Raw genomic sequence first — 17,993 nt, 5'->3', positions numbered from 1 at the left:
GATTGTTATTTCACTTATAATTAGCAAGCCATTTCAGAGCATTGTAAAAGTGAAAAATTATATATAAAGTAGTATACTTTTTTCTATCTTTGTTATTTAGAGAAACGGAACATCTGTTTCACAAAATAAATATGAAAAAACTTATACTACCAGGTGTTTTAAAATGAGTTTCAGGATTTTAAAGCTTTGTGGATTTTAATACTCTGCTATTAATGATTTTATTATTTATTGTATTATCTGCTTACTATTACTACTCATTGCTATTTTTAATATTCTTATTTAACTGGACCAAAGTAATGTTATTCTTTGATTATATTCACAGTGTATATTTTGTTTAATTCTGTTGCTTGGAATAGAATTTTTGGAAAAATATTCTTATAGTTAAGAATATATTCTTATAATTTAATAATAGTTTTTTATGCTGTGCACATAAAATAAATTTTCATAATTCTAATGAACATTGTAGTCTGTATATGTAATTTCTCTTCTGATCTACCGATATAAAACAACATTAGAATCTTACTTTGTCAAATTTTATCTTTCTTTTAAAGCTAATTTTATTTTACTAATTGTATTGTTTCAATGCTGATTAAGTATTGTAACAGAATTGTTAGCAAATGACAAATAAAGAATCTTTGAAGTAATCAAGCATAAAAATTAAAAAGCTCAAAAATGTTTGTTTTTTTGAGTTGAGAAGTTAATTCTCTACAAATTTGTATATATATATATATATATATATATATATATATGTGTGTGTGTGTTGTGTGTGTGTGTGTGTGTGTGTGCGCTAATCCGTAAAAAATATTACATTACCCGAAATTTATTGGGCAACAATGATGTATCGTTGTGAAACCGTTTTCGGCAAAAACAGAAACAGGTAACTGACAAACAGCATCAAGATACAAGGAAAGAGGCCACCACCCTGGTTGTCCTTGCATTGATTAAGAGGGGAGGTTCTAACCACTCTTACTGTGTGCAATGCAAAGTCTTAGTCTATCCACAGATTTTACCTTTGATGCCATGTTCCATACCTGCATCAACAATCAGTCCATTTTGTCAAAAACCCCTTCAGTGTCCAAGAAGACACTCAAAGTCGCTTTATTAGCCACTAATACTTCCTCTATTCTGCACACCAATCAGTACAAGGCAGAGTCACAAGATTTCCCTGTATTATATGATTGCTTATTCGCTTACAGTGAGTGCACCGAGAGAAGAACCCCTCCTATACCAATATTGCAACTAAGTTTTTCAGCCCAGATCATATCTTGCTTTGGTATGAGAGCTACCTTCAACAATCTCCTGAATACCCGAATACACATTTTCAGTGTCAGTGCACAATTTCTTCCAGGATAGTCTTATATGCCTCACGAATCATAGGTCTTGGTACTCCTAAATAAAGCTTTAGTTCACATCAGTGAAGATCTTCTCCTGTTGGAAAAAGAGCAGTTCTTTCTAAAATAGTTAAAGTTACTTTGGCAGCAGATTAATAAAAATAATCTGTATTGTTAATACTGCCCTAATTATTACAGGATTCAATTCTAGCCTTCAGATTCTCCTCACCCAACATCCAATTTGTGTTTGTATATTGCCGTGATCAATTGGAAGATGAACAAGACAACTTCATTTAGCAGCAATAGGGATAAGTAAAAACGTAAAAGGGAATACAAATTTAAAAAATAACAGTTCTTGTAAAAATATTTTATTTCTATAAAACAGTGGTAGCACTTTTTCCTCATTGTGTTATAGCATACAATTGGATAAACATTTTTCACAAATAAACTAAACAAAATAATTCATAGTTATTTTCTGCATGAGACACTTGTACAACTCTTGTAACTTTTGTAGGATCTACTACAAAATTTATAAAATGTACTGAAATGTAACATTATTAATTTTTTAAGTCTATATCATATTAAGAGCATTTGACCGCAAGACAAATTGTAAATCAGTAAAATCTAATTTTTTTGCTTACTTTTGAGAATTTAGTTTTTTAAATTAAGGATTGTCTAAAAAATAAAAAATCTAATGTATACTCCTATGAGTGGAGACTGAATATGATTAACTAACAGTTGTAACATGGACATGTTTCAATCTGCCAGGTGAAGTAACCAGAGAACCTTTTTTAGTAAAAGGTAATTTAAACAGTAATTTAACGGGAATTTTCATTTTAAATATAAACGTTCATGGTCTTATAAGTTTCTTTCAACTACAGCTGTTGTTAAGTATATTAATCTAATTATGCTGTGTATTTTATGTAAATGCAATATCATTATAGCACATTAATATTGCAGATCTGTTGTTACTCATTTCATTTGAGATCTACCAATTCTAAAAATTGGTAACACATAATATGAAAATGTGTAATGATCCTGTTATTCTTACTAATAAAAAACTTAAAAAAACAATGTAACAAATTAAAATATTTAATACATTTTTATACTAATAAAAACAGTTAGTAAAGAAAATGTGCCCATTCCTGAGTTTAGAATTACTATTCCCTTAAAAACAATAGATTTTTATAGTAATAAAACACCTGCTCTATACTTGTTTGATATCATTAGTTCCATTTTTTCATGCAGCTGATTTTTGTCTTCGCAACCTCTTCTTTCTCCTCTTAACTGAAGTCAATTTGAAATTAGATGGCTGCTGCAGTATGTTCTAAAACCAACAAAAGAATCCATTTTCAAGATTTGTTTGTACAAAAACAGCTATGGGGAAAAATTAAATGTATTACAAACGGTGTAATTATTATGTAGTGCAGCAAATACAAAACATGTTGGATGCAGAAAAACATAATATGCCTACTAAAACTGTAACAGATATTACAAAAATCAATGTACAATAGAATCCATATTTTTTGTAAATAATATTTTAACTCATACCTACCTGTAGAGTATTGCTACCATTGGCTAATTACAGTTAGACACCATACTGAGGTATCGGATGTAGTACAAACCAGTGGGATAATATGGGTTAATATTGTTCAGTTTTTAAAATTTGTATGTACACAAAAAAATTGTCTTATTTTTTTAATAATTTCTCTAGCAGCCCGCACCAATACAGTCTGACAGTGGAATGGTGCATCTCAATTCCCCCTCTACACTCGCACCCAACGCTGTTGCCAGTTTTTATGTGTATGAAAAATTACTAATTAGTCTCATCATCTGTTACAATAAACAGACACCACCAGTTGTTACCATAAACAAATTTACATATGTTTGTTTTCACTCATGTTTTGCAGACAACATATAAAGCAAACAGGGAGTAGTGACTAGCCACGTCACAGTAGGTCAGCAGTATTTAGCAACATAACCCCAATTGTCATTGGACTATTTTGGTACAGGCTGCTCTAGTGTAACAATAATTATGAAAATAAACTTTAAAGTTCCAGCTGCTACATTACATAAAGACTTTTTTCATCAGATTGCAATATACAAATATAACCGTACAGCACATCTACATTCAAAGCATGTAGACCACTAGAGCTTTAAAAATATATTTTTTTTATTAATTATTCTTTCAAGAAACAGAATTTTTTTTGCATAAATGAATTTTAAAAACTCCAAATACACACTAATTGAATCTAAGCTAAATTTTCAGTGCTTTAAGGGTTAATAAAGATTCTATGATTTTTGTTACCTTTACATATTTTTTGGGAGGATTTTTGGTCTTCAGATTTTCAATTTGAGACTGTATGTTTTGGAGCTCTTTTATTTTTAACATTAGCTGTTGTTGTAATATTTTCTTTCTTTCTTTTTCGTCTGTCACAGGTTCCTGAAAAAAAAGAATTGTTAATTATTATAAATGACTAAACTTAATATTATAAGTTCACACTGAATAAAAACATTCCTACTACAATTACAACCATGAGATATTTCTGCCTCACTGTAGAGAGGCAATTTAACCCTTTTAGTGCTAAGGGGTCTGGCGCATTGCCATACCCAAGAGTGCTAAGCATTTTAGGGCATAAATGCAGAGTTTTAGTAAATTCCTTACTATTTCCTTAATTAAGGTCATATCTTGTTACTTTTTTTTGTATTGAAGATAAATAACCAATAAACAGAAATAAATACAAAAAAGTACATTTGTACATATTTGGATTGTTATAAAAAATTTTTCTTAATAAAGTAAATTTTTTTTTATAATTTTTTTCCACTTTGGCATACATTTTAGTATGTAAACAATTTTATATTATTTTTCTGATGCTACCATCGGAAAGAGCAACTAAAACTAAACAAATTCCATATATTTTATTTTTACACAACAAATAAGAAGTGTGGATGAAAAATATAATATGTTGTCTGCGCCAAATTTTGCCCTACATGTAATGTTTGAAACGCTCAAGAGAAATGTAGTACACTTACTATTATTAGCATAAATACTTTATTAACTTTAGTATTATTTATAAAAGAAGAAATTCAAGCACAGTTAACACTTTTTTATACCTAAATAATTGCTTTATTCAGTAATAAAACTATAAAAAAGGTGAAGTAACTCGTCATAACCCGCAACGTTCTTATTAGACATAGTTTGTAACTTAGTAAAATATAATACACATGGAAAACACAAATGAAAAATAAGTAATGCAAAGATTTGGAATACTAATGAAGTAGTATTTCACAATTATAACACAATTTAATGGATAAAATAAGATAAAACCAAGTAAACAAAGCACAGAGTCAGTTCGCTCGCAACGTAAACATCCGAACTGACCTTCCTTTATTTCACGTCGAAGACGTATAATCAGCTGGTCGTCGGCAATCAAATATACAAATATTGTTACTCTATGGCTTTTGGATGAACTGTCATCGTTTGCAGCCAGTAACTTGAATAAACTGAACCAATACATATAAAAATACGCTGCGTCTACGACGTAGACGCTAGCACTTTTAGACATAAACGCAGCGTCTACAACGTAGACGCTGTAGCACTAAAAGGGTTAAATCAAAAGATATAAACTGAAACTGTAATGGTTCAAAGTGGTTCTCCATGGCTAGGCTGAAATATCTCAAGATAGCTACTTGATCTTAACTCTAGATCTGGCAGTTGAAATTCATATAATGGCATGCACTATTTTGCTAGTTGTGCACACCTTCAAAACTATGTAGAATGTTTATTATTGAATTAAAGTATACACTATTATTTATTTTATTTTTGAGAAACGAAACAAGGAGCATTTATTTGCAGTTGGATTAATTTTTTTTATTTAAATTTAGGTTTTTGTTTGTCATTATAAGTGAAAAAACAAAAAGTAAAACAGAAATATCCAAAAGTAAAGCCTTATAAAAGATATAAATAATTTTTTAATTACTTTTCGATATATACAAAATGTCTTAAAAAAGGTTTGTTATGCAAAATATTAAAAATTCCACTTTTCCTACACCTTTAGGAATCTCATGAGTTTAGATTAGGCCTACGAGTAAAAGTGAAAATGTAGGTTTACACTAAAATTACCGCTGTCTTTACAGTTTCAGTTGTTGCATATTGTAGTATCAGTTGTTTTGGGAAAGTTTTTTTCAAGTGCAATTTTGCATATGAAACTGAAAAAAAAATGTTTGGTAAGTACCATTTGTGTGATTTTTTATATACGATAAATTAGCAGTGTATGCAAATTTTGTGTTTTAATTAAACAAATTATCTGTAAAAAATTTAAGAGCCGATGATCTAAAACGGTTTTGATTTAATGAATGTTTTAGTAAAATATTACAAAATCACTGAAATAGGCATGGTATTTTTCAACAGTACCTTGAGAGAAATCTGACATTTTTCGGACAGACATTTTTCGGACCAACATTTTTATTATACTCCAGCACTAAAAGGGATAAAGGAACTGAATAGTTGGACAACAAAATAAGAAGAACATTATTGTCAACAAAGTGCCGTTAAAATCAGACAGAAATCCCTTGGATAAAAAGTATATGCAGTACAACCAATATTTGGGTAAAAACAAAATGCTACTGTTCCATAGGAGTTAACACTAGCAGTAGAGCTTAATTGAACAAAGACTAGTTCAGTTGACCTTATATCGTGTTTGACTCAAATAAAGCAAGAAGAGATGCTATAGACACTGAGAAGATGCAACACATTGATTGAGTCTGCAGTTAAAGCATTAACAAGAGATCTCTTCGCTTAAGGTATGAAAAAAGTAAAACGTATGAGATTTCTTTAGAGAAAAAATTGTTGCAAACCATGAACAGGTTTATATCTAGCATTAAAATCCTACAATTGAATAACAATTAAAGCAAAGCAGGATCGTGTTATTAGGAAGAGCATAGGAGTTATCTAGTTACCTATTGGTAAGTGAGTTGTAAAGATTGTGTTTAGTAGATAAAATGTTTTTTTTTCTGTAATAAAGCTCAAATGTAAAACAATATTGCAATGAAAATATTATAGCTTACTTTACCTCTAAAACGTCACTTTTGGAGTCTTTAGCCTTCATTTTTACTGTTTCAGTCTGTTGCTTTTGAAGCTCTAATAATTTTAATAGTTGTTTATGTCTTAATTTTCTTATTTTACTTCCTTTCTTTACCTCTAATATTCCAGGTTCCTGAAAATAAACCACCATGATTTATGAAAGGTGGTTTCACTGGTTATTAACTCCTTAACCAACAGAATAGTGAAATGAAAAATGTATTAAGGATAACAACTATCTCTTTCACTGTTGGAATATTAGATTCCAGCTTAAAATTAACATATAGTATGTAATTAATGTTTATGTGGCACAGTAGCACCTTGATTATCCGATATAGGATCATCCGACCCCCCGCATCATCTGATTATGTCTATTTGTGCTTCTAGGTGAGCGGTGTGCCAGCTACCTGTAGTTAGTTTGTTGAGTCTGAACTTCAACGTGGTGAGATTTAAGCTATGCTTTTAGCTCCCCATTACTCCATTGATACAAACAATTGACTGGGTTGTTATTATTAAGTGTTTCAAAGTAATATAATGAACGAAATATGTCAGTACATTATTAGAGAAAACAGAAGAGGGTTGTGATCTTTTTGAAGCAAAGAAAAGTAAAAAAATTAAGGATACAATTTATTCAGCAGCTCAAGCTTGGGACAACGTTAATACAACCCCTCTACAAAAATCATGGAACAATTTTTGTCCAAGCCTAATCCAGACACCAGCCTGCAGACACTCCTGAGTCACACACTGCACAATAAGTTAGCGATCTGCAATCTATTGAAAGTGATATCCAGTCTTCTGACGTTGAAGAATGGATGTAACCAGTGTTACAAATGAAGATCTCGCAAATGAGCAGATCAATGACATCGTGCAACAAGCTAGTGCTGAAGAATAAGAGTCAGGTGAAGAAGAAAAAGGATGCCTTCGAGACTGCCCTAAAGTACTTGGAACAACAATCAGCAGAACAACCATCAGCATTATGTGGGAAAAGAAGTGGTGTGCAGCAGCCAAGTTTAAGATTTAAAAAATTGAAACGGAAACATTTCTCATTGATGATCGAAGAGCTACTGTATTGTATTATGCATTGAAAATATCTGAGAGCAAAAACATTTCTTTAGCTACATACAGTTACTATAAATAAAGATAATAATAAACGCAAAGCATGATGATTCAAAATAAACTAATAAAGAAAAGTAAGTAAACAAAAAGCGAGATATACCTAATTGAGACAATGTGTAATGGTTGTAAGTCAAACATAATATGTAACTAAAATAAATTTATATATTGAATATAAATGATGACAGAATCTTAAATAACAGTTTTAAACTTTACCTAGATGTTATAAGCTGGGTGAGCCAGAGATACACAGCCAGCAGCTAATTAGTGTGTTCTCTTAATGGTTGTGGCTAAAGTAAAGCTAACACAGCATTTTGAATAAAGTTGGTGATATAGTCCCATTTGACTCATAAGATACAAAAGCATAACTTTATAAAAATTCAATAAAATATATTTGTTTTATGCTTTTATGTTTTATACATTCTGTAGATACAATGTAAAAAAAGCTAGAAAACAGTTTTTTTTTTCCTGTAGTAACTCTTCATTCCTGGACAAATTACAAAATTTAGATTTCACAGCGTATAAAAATTGCTTTAATTAACAGCCAGACAGAATGCTCTGTAAATTTAGAATGTGTCATAGATGTACTACAGTAACAGTTAAGAAAATGTAATAAACTTCAATTACCTCAGCAAGTATCTTTTTTATATTTTTCAACTTTTTACTTCGTCTCCTATTTCGGTGTGTCAATTTTTCCTTTACATTTTGTTCCAATGAACTAGACGAAAGTTGTTCCTGAAAAAAGACCATTATTACAAAATAAATGTTTAAATATGGCACAAACCTTTTAACATGTTGTATACTAGCCACTGTATTAAACAATCTCACACCGGCAGACTAAACTACATGAGGCCTGAGTCAATGTCAAAATGCCAGAGGCTCTGAGCCTACAGGAAGGCTTGATTTCTCTTTGTTTATCATAACAGTCCATAAATAGTCTCTTCATATTCATGAATATAATTTTTCTTTTCATCAAGACAGTAATAACCTACACACTATTTATTTTCCCAAAGGTTATATGTATGCTTCAAACCATTTTTCAATAAGTTGTGTGTACGAGTCTACAGAAACATTTCTTGTTATTAAACAATAAGACCGACCACCGAATAATTCATACTGAAGTCATAACATTCAGTGGATCAATTGCAATACTTGGTCAAAAATGATGTACTTAGGGATTTTTTTTTGGTTCTTCAACACATTTTGTACTTAGTTTTGCGACATGTTTTTATTTTATTTTCGTACACTCTTTATATTTCATCTAGTAACATTGAATTACATAGTTTTAGAACCTCCTGAATAGTGATGGGCAAATCCAAAATTTCCAAATCCCGAATCCAATTTTGAATCTTAAAAAATTGATTAATGATCATAAAAAGTTTATTAATCAATCATCACCAATCTAATTTTGCCCATTCTTAAACCTTTGGAGACTGTCTGATAATATTAAACAGCAATAGAAGAATACCACTATATTTTAAATGGATCCACAGGGTTTAAGAGAAATAGCTCTATTTTAAGAAGTCATACCCCCTACTCTCTACTTTAATTTAATATATTATAATATATGCCTTTGATCTCCAAAAATTTGAAAGTATATGTTTGGTATTACTTACAAAAGGCATTTAAAGTTGTTAAATATTTAAGAATTTTCAAACCACTCTTCTTAAAAAATACAAATATATTAACTTAACATATTTTATAGAGGGCATAATTTATACAACTAAAAATTGTATAGTAAATAAAAATTTGAGATCATTTATTTGTTTCCAGCGAATAGGTGACATCCATGCATAGCTGTAGCAGATCCGTGGCATTGCACACAAAAAAAATACAAACTGCAAGCAAAATATTTTCAAAGTATGATAATTTGTTAATTATTTTATCTATCTACCATGTTTTTTCATGTATCTAAAATACAATAAAAACAATTTCAGGGATCAGTAATTTGTGTACTGTTGATCAGTGGTTGTCCGCAAGTACACATAGCAAACTTGCAGCGCTGTGCTAACATGAATAAAGAAAACACTAACTGCAATCACAATATTATTTGCAAAAAATGATAATCTGTCAATTAGGTTATCTATTTATGGTTTTAAAAACACTAAATATGGTAAAACACGTTTTAGCCATCGGTTATTTGTGTACTGCCGATAATTAGGATACGCCAGGGCTTAGTTTGAATAAGCTTATTTTTCTTTCTCTCATTAACTAACATGATTATAAGTTATGCTTATGAACATGGGAAGAGTATGAAGTATATTCATTCCTGTTCAAAAATAAGTTAAGACTCTCCTATATAATAACAACAATTTTTCATTCAATGGACCAGATTGTACACATCCTTCAGACATTAAGAGACAAGAAAACCATAACAAAAGTCTGCTACATTGATATAAAAAGTCAGACATGGATGGTGTAAAACTGGCATTCTTGTACCAGATGTTTTAAAACTACAACAAGCATAGTACAAACAAAAACACATGTTTTATGAAAGGATACTAGGATTTTGGACATTTGCTATTATTGTAATTTATAAAAAAACTGCTTCACCTTCATTAGTTCGGATGTAACGCATTGTGATCTTAACTCCTGTGCAGTGACCTCACTTGGTTCATTTTATCCAGTCTGGACCTTATGCAATTTGTCAGGTACCACACTTAATAATTTTTATAACTTTGAACCGCAGTCCACTGCCACATTTTTTTGTTTTTTTAATGTCTTAGGACATTTTTTACACCTGACGAAGAGGGTAGATTTCAATCCTTGAAACGTAAGTGTTATACTGTTTTGTAACAAATCTCCAAAATCCTACTATTCTTTCAAATCATCGATCATTAATAACAAAATTTAAATATGTTTATGTGCTATGATGTGTGCCAACTTTGTTTTTGCATTTGCATAAACAATTCAGACTGATTTCAAATTACCATCGTATCCAATATAAATTGCTACATTGTATGCCAATTATTAAAGTAGTTAATTAAAGGGGCGTCAGAATACTCGCAGGACTCCAGCATGTGACCTACACCTGGCCATATGGCAGACTTCCATCAACCAGTATATTTTACATCCCAATTTGATCCTTCATTGGGGCAAAGTAACTGTCTGCCACACAACATTTAAGAAGATACATACAAACTTCAAGCTAAAGTTCAAGACATGAACTGTGCCTAATCTTTTCAACTCTCCAAGTAATGTAAGATTTATACAGACACAATCATTTCTGATTAACAAGAGCTTTAAACATGAAATTCAAAATATGCAAACCATTTTAACTAAATCTATGTACAGTAGTGTTAACCAATTCAAAATTTTTTTCTCAACTCACCTTGACAGATGGGTTTTCTTTGTTATTAGACAAACTGACTTCATTGTTTTCATCAGTTTTCTCAGGTTTTTGCGGAGTATCTGTACCTAATGAGTTTCTCTTTCTAGGTCTTGATCTTCGTTTGCGCTTGACCTGCTTTTCTTCTTTCTGTGGTGTAGGTTTTTCATTTTCTTCTTTCTGATCTAATTTTTTTTTCTTAGGAGACTGTTCATTTAAATCTTCCTTGAATATTTTTTTGCCCTTAGGAGACTTACGATTTTCCTTGTTGATAACCTCCTTAACCTTCTTCAATGAATCTACATCAGCAGGATCTTCCAATTCTGTACTGTCTTCCAATATTTTCCGTTTCTTAGGACTGACTTTCTTATTACTAACTACTTTGGTCAGTTTATTATTTATTTCTATTTCATCAACTTCCACTGGTTCTCTATCACCTACATTTTCTTTCAATTTCTTCATCTTTTTTGGTGTCTTAACTGTTTGCGAGTTATTCAAACTAGAATCATTACCATCTGTGTCATTATCCCTCTTCCCTGTAGCCTTTTTCATAGTGTTTGGGTATTTTTGCAACTAAAAAAAAGACAAATGAATAATATAAATTAATTTAGAACATATATGGAACATAAACTTATTTTACTGTCTGAGGGTTTTATTTTCTGAGGATTCAATAAACTTACAATTAACTAGTTTCTTAGCTTTATTACAAACTGATCTACATATTTTTCTTTAGTTCTTAAAGTATTGTAGAAATAATGGATTAGAAGTTTGTTTTCAAATTTTATTAAGTTGTCCTTTCTTGCGCTAGAAATTTTAAAGCATAAAAGTATCCTTGTTTTTCCGGTTCTGTTGTTAATCTTTTTAGAATGTGTATTTAAAGGAAAAGAAATTTCAAAGATCAACATAAATAGTAAAAAAACTATTAAAACCATCTTGAGGGTGCATGTACTCATGAACATTCCAATGGACCTCACTAAGAGCATTTAAAATTGTTTTTGTATTTTGTTTTGAAAAAATTAACAGTATGGGCTTGATTCACTTTCTCATTTTTACAACATTTGTTGGTCTCCATCATTGCAAGAAAGAGAGCCTGATGATCTGATGGCCCTAGGTCATAAATTAAGTTTTTTGTAGTCGGTTGATGAGGATGTTATCAATACCTGTTTTAGAAAAAGAAGTTACTCTAGTGGACTCTAGAAAACATTCAACATACCCATGTAACCTAATGAAATTTTTAAAAATGTCCTTGAGTTTAGGCACTCTACTACTTTCAAGTTAATCTATAGTTACATACATTGTAATGTAAATTAGCCTAGGCCCACTTAAAAATTTATATTCCTTAATTATTTACATTTAAATTTCCATTAGAGTCCCTGGAACTCCACACTAGTATGAGTCTTATGCCTCTTATTTTATATAGGCTAATTTATTGATTTATGTTTGAAAAATATAGCTGTTATTACTGGAACTAAGTAGGCTACAATTTGATTTTGTTCTTGATATTTTTACCATTAAATTTATGAATATCAAAATACTAGTATGTCAGTAGGCTATCAACTGATACATACCATAATTTCTGATTTATAAATTTATTTCTTCAATGAATATTAAATATAAAATTGGTATCTTTCATTTTCAAAAGAAATATTCTAATAAATAGTTACATTTGATTGCTTATTTATAAAGTCTACATTATTTTTCTAATATGTATTGAATTATCCAGCATATTTAATAATTCAGCACGTCTCAAATCCTGACTGTGCCGGATTAATGGAAGTTTACTGTACTTGAATTTAAATTAATATATTCTGAAGATCTGGCAAACATGTCATATCTGAAATTTTCAAGATACAGAAGAACACTATTTGTATTAGAGAAGTAGCCTTGAAAAGTCTTTCACATAAGTATACAATAATACACCTTTTAACACTTTTTGATTGATTTTATTTTTGTACAATGTACATTTCGAATTCAATGAATTCATCATCAGGTACTTGTAGGTTCAAGTATCTGATGATGAATTCATTGAACTCGAAATGTACATTGTACAAAAATAAAATCCATCAAAAGTGTTAAAAGATGTATTATTGTATATTTTTAACACTATTTGAGTTGATTTATATACAATTTTAAAGATATTCTTTTAACTCTCTCTCTCTCTCTGAGATTCGCCTCCAATTGCCTCAATGTGGAGCCTGGCGCTTAAGACGGATCGCCAACAACTGGTTTATCATTGATCTCTGCTTTGTACCTACTGCCTTCATACGGCTACTTTTGGAACTGCTAATGAAAATATCTATTGACAGTACTGTTATCCTTGTTTATTGCATATTTTTACATCTAGTGATATTGTCTAATCGTAATATATTAAACATTTTATCAATCACTTCATTGACAGTGATTTAGTTATTTTTTATAAAAATTCTTTCCAACATCTTTTGCTACCTTTTAGTATTATTTTACCTATTTACAACTTCCTCCAGCTACTGTGTTTTAATGACATATTGTTTTTTTTTTTTTTATATATATAGTTCTTCGTGTAAGACATGTACAAAAGTATATTTCTTGTGCAAATGAGATTTTGTTTAACCTTACAGACTTAATAATTTCTTAACCCTTTGAGTGCCACAGCGTCGCTAATTTTGACGGTACGAAAAGTGCATAAAGTGCCAGCGTCGCCAATTTTGACGTTTCGTATTTCGATAATATTTTATATAGTACAAGATTATTTTTGCCAAATAATCAGACGGCTGTATTCATTAGGTTCCAAACTATCAATAAATACGAGTTTTATGTTCTTTCTCTACTATTTTATCTGCGAAACTTACGTTCTTTGAGTACTTATCAAGAAGCCACTATTTTTGGACGAGTTTTCCTTATCGGGGACAAAATAAATTACAGTATTAAAAACAACTGACTTTATTTAACCTATTTTCGAATTTACAAGTTATTACGATAATCAATTAAATTAAAACTATAAGAACAACATTTCATTATTCGAAAATGTCAGGTCATTCGTGTGTCTATTTGGAGACGATTTGGAGATAGGAAGTATGACTCATCGAGTATTTGTCGATTCATTATGGAAGAAGGAACTATAATGAAGTTTATTTTTATCTCTGATAGGGAAAACTCGTCCAAAAATAGTGGACTGTGATAAGTACCTGTACGATGATTCTGTCTTCCAGTCACGCGACGTAGCGGACGAGTACCGTGTTGCGTAACGGCCTTTCTTGTTGTTTATGTGCCGATAACCAAGCATTTGAGTAAATACAAAATAAAATAGTAACTTATACAGTATTTTACTGTATTTCTTTACAAAAGTAATGTATGATTTGATTTGTGTTCAAGCGAAAAACGTGAATTTTCAGTGTAAATATTATTAGGGTTATTATTTAGTAAATGTAAACTTTTATGTAAATATGTTAGCAAGTATTTGTTTCTAAATCTACTAATCATATTTATTTGTGTTGTATTAATGTTTTATTAGATTTATTGGGAAAACTACATCATTACTAAGTAATTTCTAAACTCTGAAAAATGAAGTACAGTTTATAAAATGTCGGTACCGGGTAGCATTTTGTTAATACATATAATGCCATGTTTTTAAAATTCTAGAATAAGATATTACACATGGATTTTATTTAGAATCATATGGCCTTTATCATGGTATAAAGATAAAAAATCTTAAAAATACCGTATACACACAAATTAGGTCAAAACTTAACTTTTTATACAAAAGTAAAAAACTTTTTTTATAAATACTAAAATTTTTATATTTTTATAAACCAAATTTTATTTGTAACGATATGTATCATATTCTGCATTTAATAAGAAAAAAAAACAACAACAAAATGATGGAAATCTGTTTGGTAGTTATTTTACAACAGCCTTTTTCCCAAAAGCTTACAAATATGTGAAAAACAGCGTGGCACTTTATGCATATGCCTTCAGAAAATACCTGTGGCACTCAAAGGGTTAAATACCACTAAATTATAGAGAATTTAATAATATTTACAACAATGTATAATATGTAAGTTTCTTCAAATAACAAAGAAAAATATCCGACAGCGGAGTGGCCCAATCAGATGCCAGCTGTGAAATAACAAGTTTTTTCTTTAAATTAGTATTTTTGTACTTTGATTTGATTTTGGGATATGAAATAATTTTTAATTTTAAACATTTGTAACAAAATCTTTTGGAATGTTCAGTTTTTATATGATTAATAAAAATATTATAATATGTAGCATAAATTAATTAATATACATAATTAATAACTATAAATTATTTATTAATATAAATTGAATAAATATCATTAAATTTTATATTATTTATATCAAATGAATTGTAATTATTATTTAAATTAAATTAGTTTCTGAAAGTAAAAACTTAACAATGATCTTTTAGGTTAAATTATTGTCATGTCCTACATTACTGATAATGGATACATTGGATACATAAATAGCTAAAACTTTCTATTTTAATATTTCTTGTGAATTATTTATTTATTACAATTATTTAGATATCAAATCTACTATCTATAATATTTATACCGTACTTATACAATTTATAAAAACTTACAAATTCTTCCTCTGGGTTTTCAAACCGGCAATTGTAACTATGTTCAAACTTAACTTGTTCCTCAATCTCTTTCTCTTCTTCTTCTAGCTTCTCTATTTCTTTTTCAACATTAAAATCATCATCTGGATCCAAGAACCTAGAAAATAATTAAATTATATAAATTTAACCTTGTTGCTGGCTAAAACAACTTAACTACAATTACATTTTAACAATATTAATAACAGAACAACCTTTGGCACCAAACATAGTCATAACCATTTCCTCAAAATTCTAAAAAAATGTTACTTTGGGAAAATTTGAAATAAAAAAAAATATATAACCAGTAGGATTAGATCTCAATGAAAAATGTACTTTTAATTTGATTTAAAGCAGGTTAAAACACACAGTTACCAACTTTGTTGGTTATTAAGTCCCAATGGGACTAATATAATGGTTAGTTACTTAAAAGAAAATTATTATAATTTAATACTCAACTAATACACATTTAGAGTATACCTTACTGCAGAACCTTCAAACTGCAACATGTTTCAATTTATCATATTTATCTGTTTCATTTAGAAATGTATAAAAAAGAGCATTTTAAGTTGCGTCAGATTTATTCATATGATTGATACAAATTTAAACTATAAAGACTCCTATAAGATTCTAATAAAAAAACGATCCTATATTGTTACTTCATCTCAATTAATTGATTGATTGATTGAAGTAACTGATTGTTACTTGATTGATTGTTATGGAAATGATTGGTTCTCTTGTTTCAGACCTCCATTCGCTACCTATAAGCTTTTATACTGCCAATATCCAACTTTCAGAACACAAAAAACTGCAAATAAACTGCTAGCATTTTTGAAAATTATAACAACCTCTGACTGATGATGACCGACGGCACAGACGGTCATCAATACCGCTTGTGAACTGATAAAGACACCAAAGCCATTGGTCAGCAATCTGCTATTATTACGCAAAAGCATTTAAGATATGAAGACATAACTTGTACTTGTCGAATCCTCTACTCATAAATACAAATTCATTTTACATTTGTAATATTACTCGTTTTCAGCCGATATCAATCCAAATGCCGTACGGCATACAGCTGACAGACTATGCAGCTGGTGGCGCGCTGCACAGCATAGCCGTTCTTTGTTGCTACTGTTGCTAGGTTATTATGTAGGCTAGTTGTTTATAAATGATTGTTATGTTGTGAAATGGGCGATCATCTATTTTCAAATGATATACGTAAACTATTGGATGATGAAAATATTAGTTCTGATGATGAAAGTGACATATCGGCAAATGAAGTACCTGATGATATTTTTTTCATATACATATTTCAGATTTGTTGTCAGGTAGTCTGGATGATTATGAACAGGAGGAATGTGAGTTGGGTTGTGAACAAATCAATAGTGACAGTGACTATCAGTTCATCATTATTTGATATTCCTCTTGCCCAAAGAATTCATCAAACACTAATATAGATATGCGTACTGCCAAAAAAGTAATACATACTTTACATTTTGATCAAAAAACTTTTTTGTTGTTAATAAGTGCATATATGTTATAATTTTTTTCACTACAAAACTGTGTATATTTTGTACAGTTACAGTAACTTACTATTTTAAATCATGTGAAAGCTATATGGAGTAGAACTTAGGAAACAAAAAATTTATAATACACATTTTTTAAGTTATGTACAAATAAAAAACCAATACTCTAGTAAGTTCATATTTTTATTATTTTAAAATTTTCTCTGGTTTCTAACCAAAAATTTATATTTAACATTTATTACTTAACATTTTAGCAGATATTTTTAAAAATTTCTGAAAAATATGCTGTGCTAAGACAAAAACCAGTATATCATCCTGAGTTTTCTTATTATCAGTCGGAGGGTTAAGAGCTTTAAATTTATAAATTTTAAGTGAACCATACGTTTGAGTGTTCTGTTCTGTTTAAGTTTGACAATTGTATAAGCACATTTTAAATAAATAAATACCTAAGAAATATATTACTAATTACAAATATATTAATGAAAAATTATTTGTATAAAAAATTACTAACTCTTGAAAAATATATTCTAGAAAATGACATAAATCAGGCTTTACTTTTTTAGCGTTCTGTTCACATTTAATAATAATAATACAAGACCTTTAAACATTTATAAATGCCTAAGAAATTATGCCTTTGTGAAAAATGATTTATTATAAGTAATGTAATATGTAATGTGATGTGTAATGTCCATATTTATATTCATACACTTCTGTGTAAACTACATAATGATACATGTCAAACCCTGTTACTCTTGTTCTACAATCTTTGATAGTTAGTCAATATTTAACTATGAACTTACTTTTTATTAAGAATATAGTCACGCAAGAATTGTTCTCCCTTGTTTAGTGATGGGTTGCTCCAAAAGTCATGTAGCGCTTCTAAATCACTTTTTTACTCCATCATCTTCTACTTGATCTTTTAATCCTTTTAGCCACTCTTTATATTCGCTATATTTCTAAAAAAGAACATAATAAACATAGTACGTTATTATAACTAGAATAAATTCAAATTACTG

General features: G+C 29.6%; 1 protein-coding gene across 1 annotated transcript; it reads right to left on the bottom strand.

The window, feature by feature from the left end:
• Positions 1–1,683: 1,683 nt before the first annotated feature.
• On the bottom strand, positions 1,684–17,782 carry LOC124355199 (nucleolar protein 58-like). The gene is made up of 7 exons (XM_046806207.1): positions 17,778–17,782; positions 15,434–15,569; positions 10,856–11,425; positions 8,152–8,259; positions 6,404–6,547; positions 3,640–3,774; positions 1,684–2,658 (listed from the first exon to the last, which is right to left on the bottom strand). The coding sequence occupies exons 3-7, from the start codon at positions 11,402–11,404 to the stop codon at positions 2,572–2,574; spliced, it is 1,023 nt and encodes a 340-aa protein (XP_046662163.1). The 5' UTR covers positions 11,405–11,425; positions 15,434–15,569; positions 17,778–17,782; the 3' UTR covers positions 1,684–2,571.
• Between the last annotated feature and the right edge of the window lie 211 nt (positions 17,783–17,993).

This window comes from Homalodisca vitripennis, chromosome 2 (genome assembly GCF_021130785.1).
Source record: "Homalodisca vitripennis isolate AUS2020 chromosome 2, UT_GWSS_2.1, whole genome shotgun sequence".
Classification (NCBI taxonomy): Eukaryota; Metazoa; Arthropoda; class Insecta; order Hemiptera; family Cicadellidae; genus Homalodisca; species Homalodisca vitripennis.
Note: the sequence above shows the minus strand (reverse complement) of the source record. Positions and strands in the feature narration are given on the sequence as shown.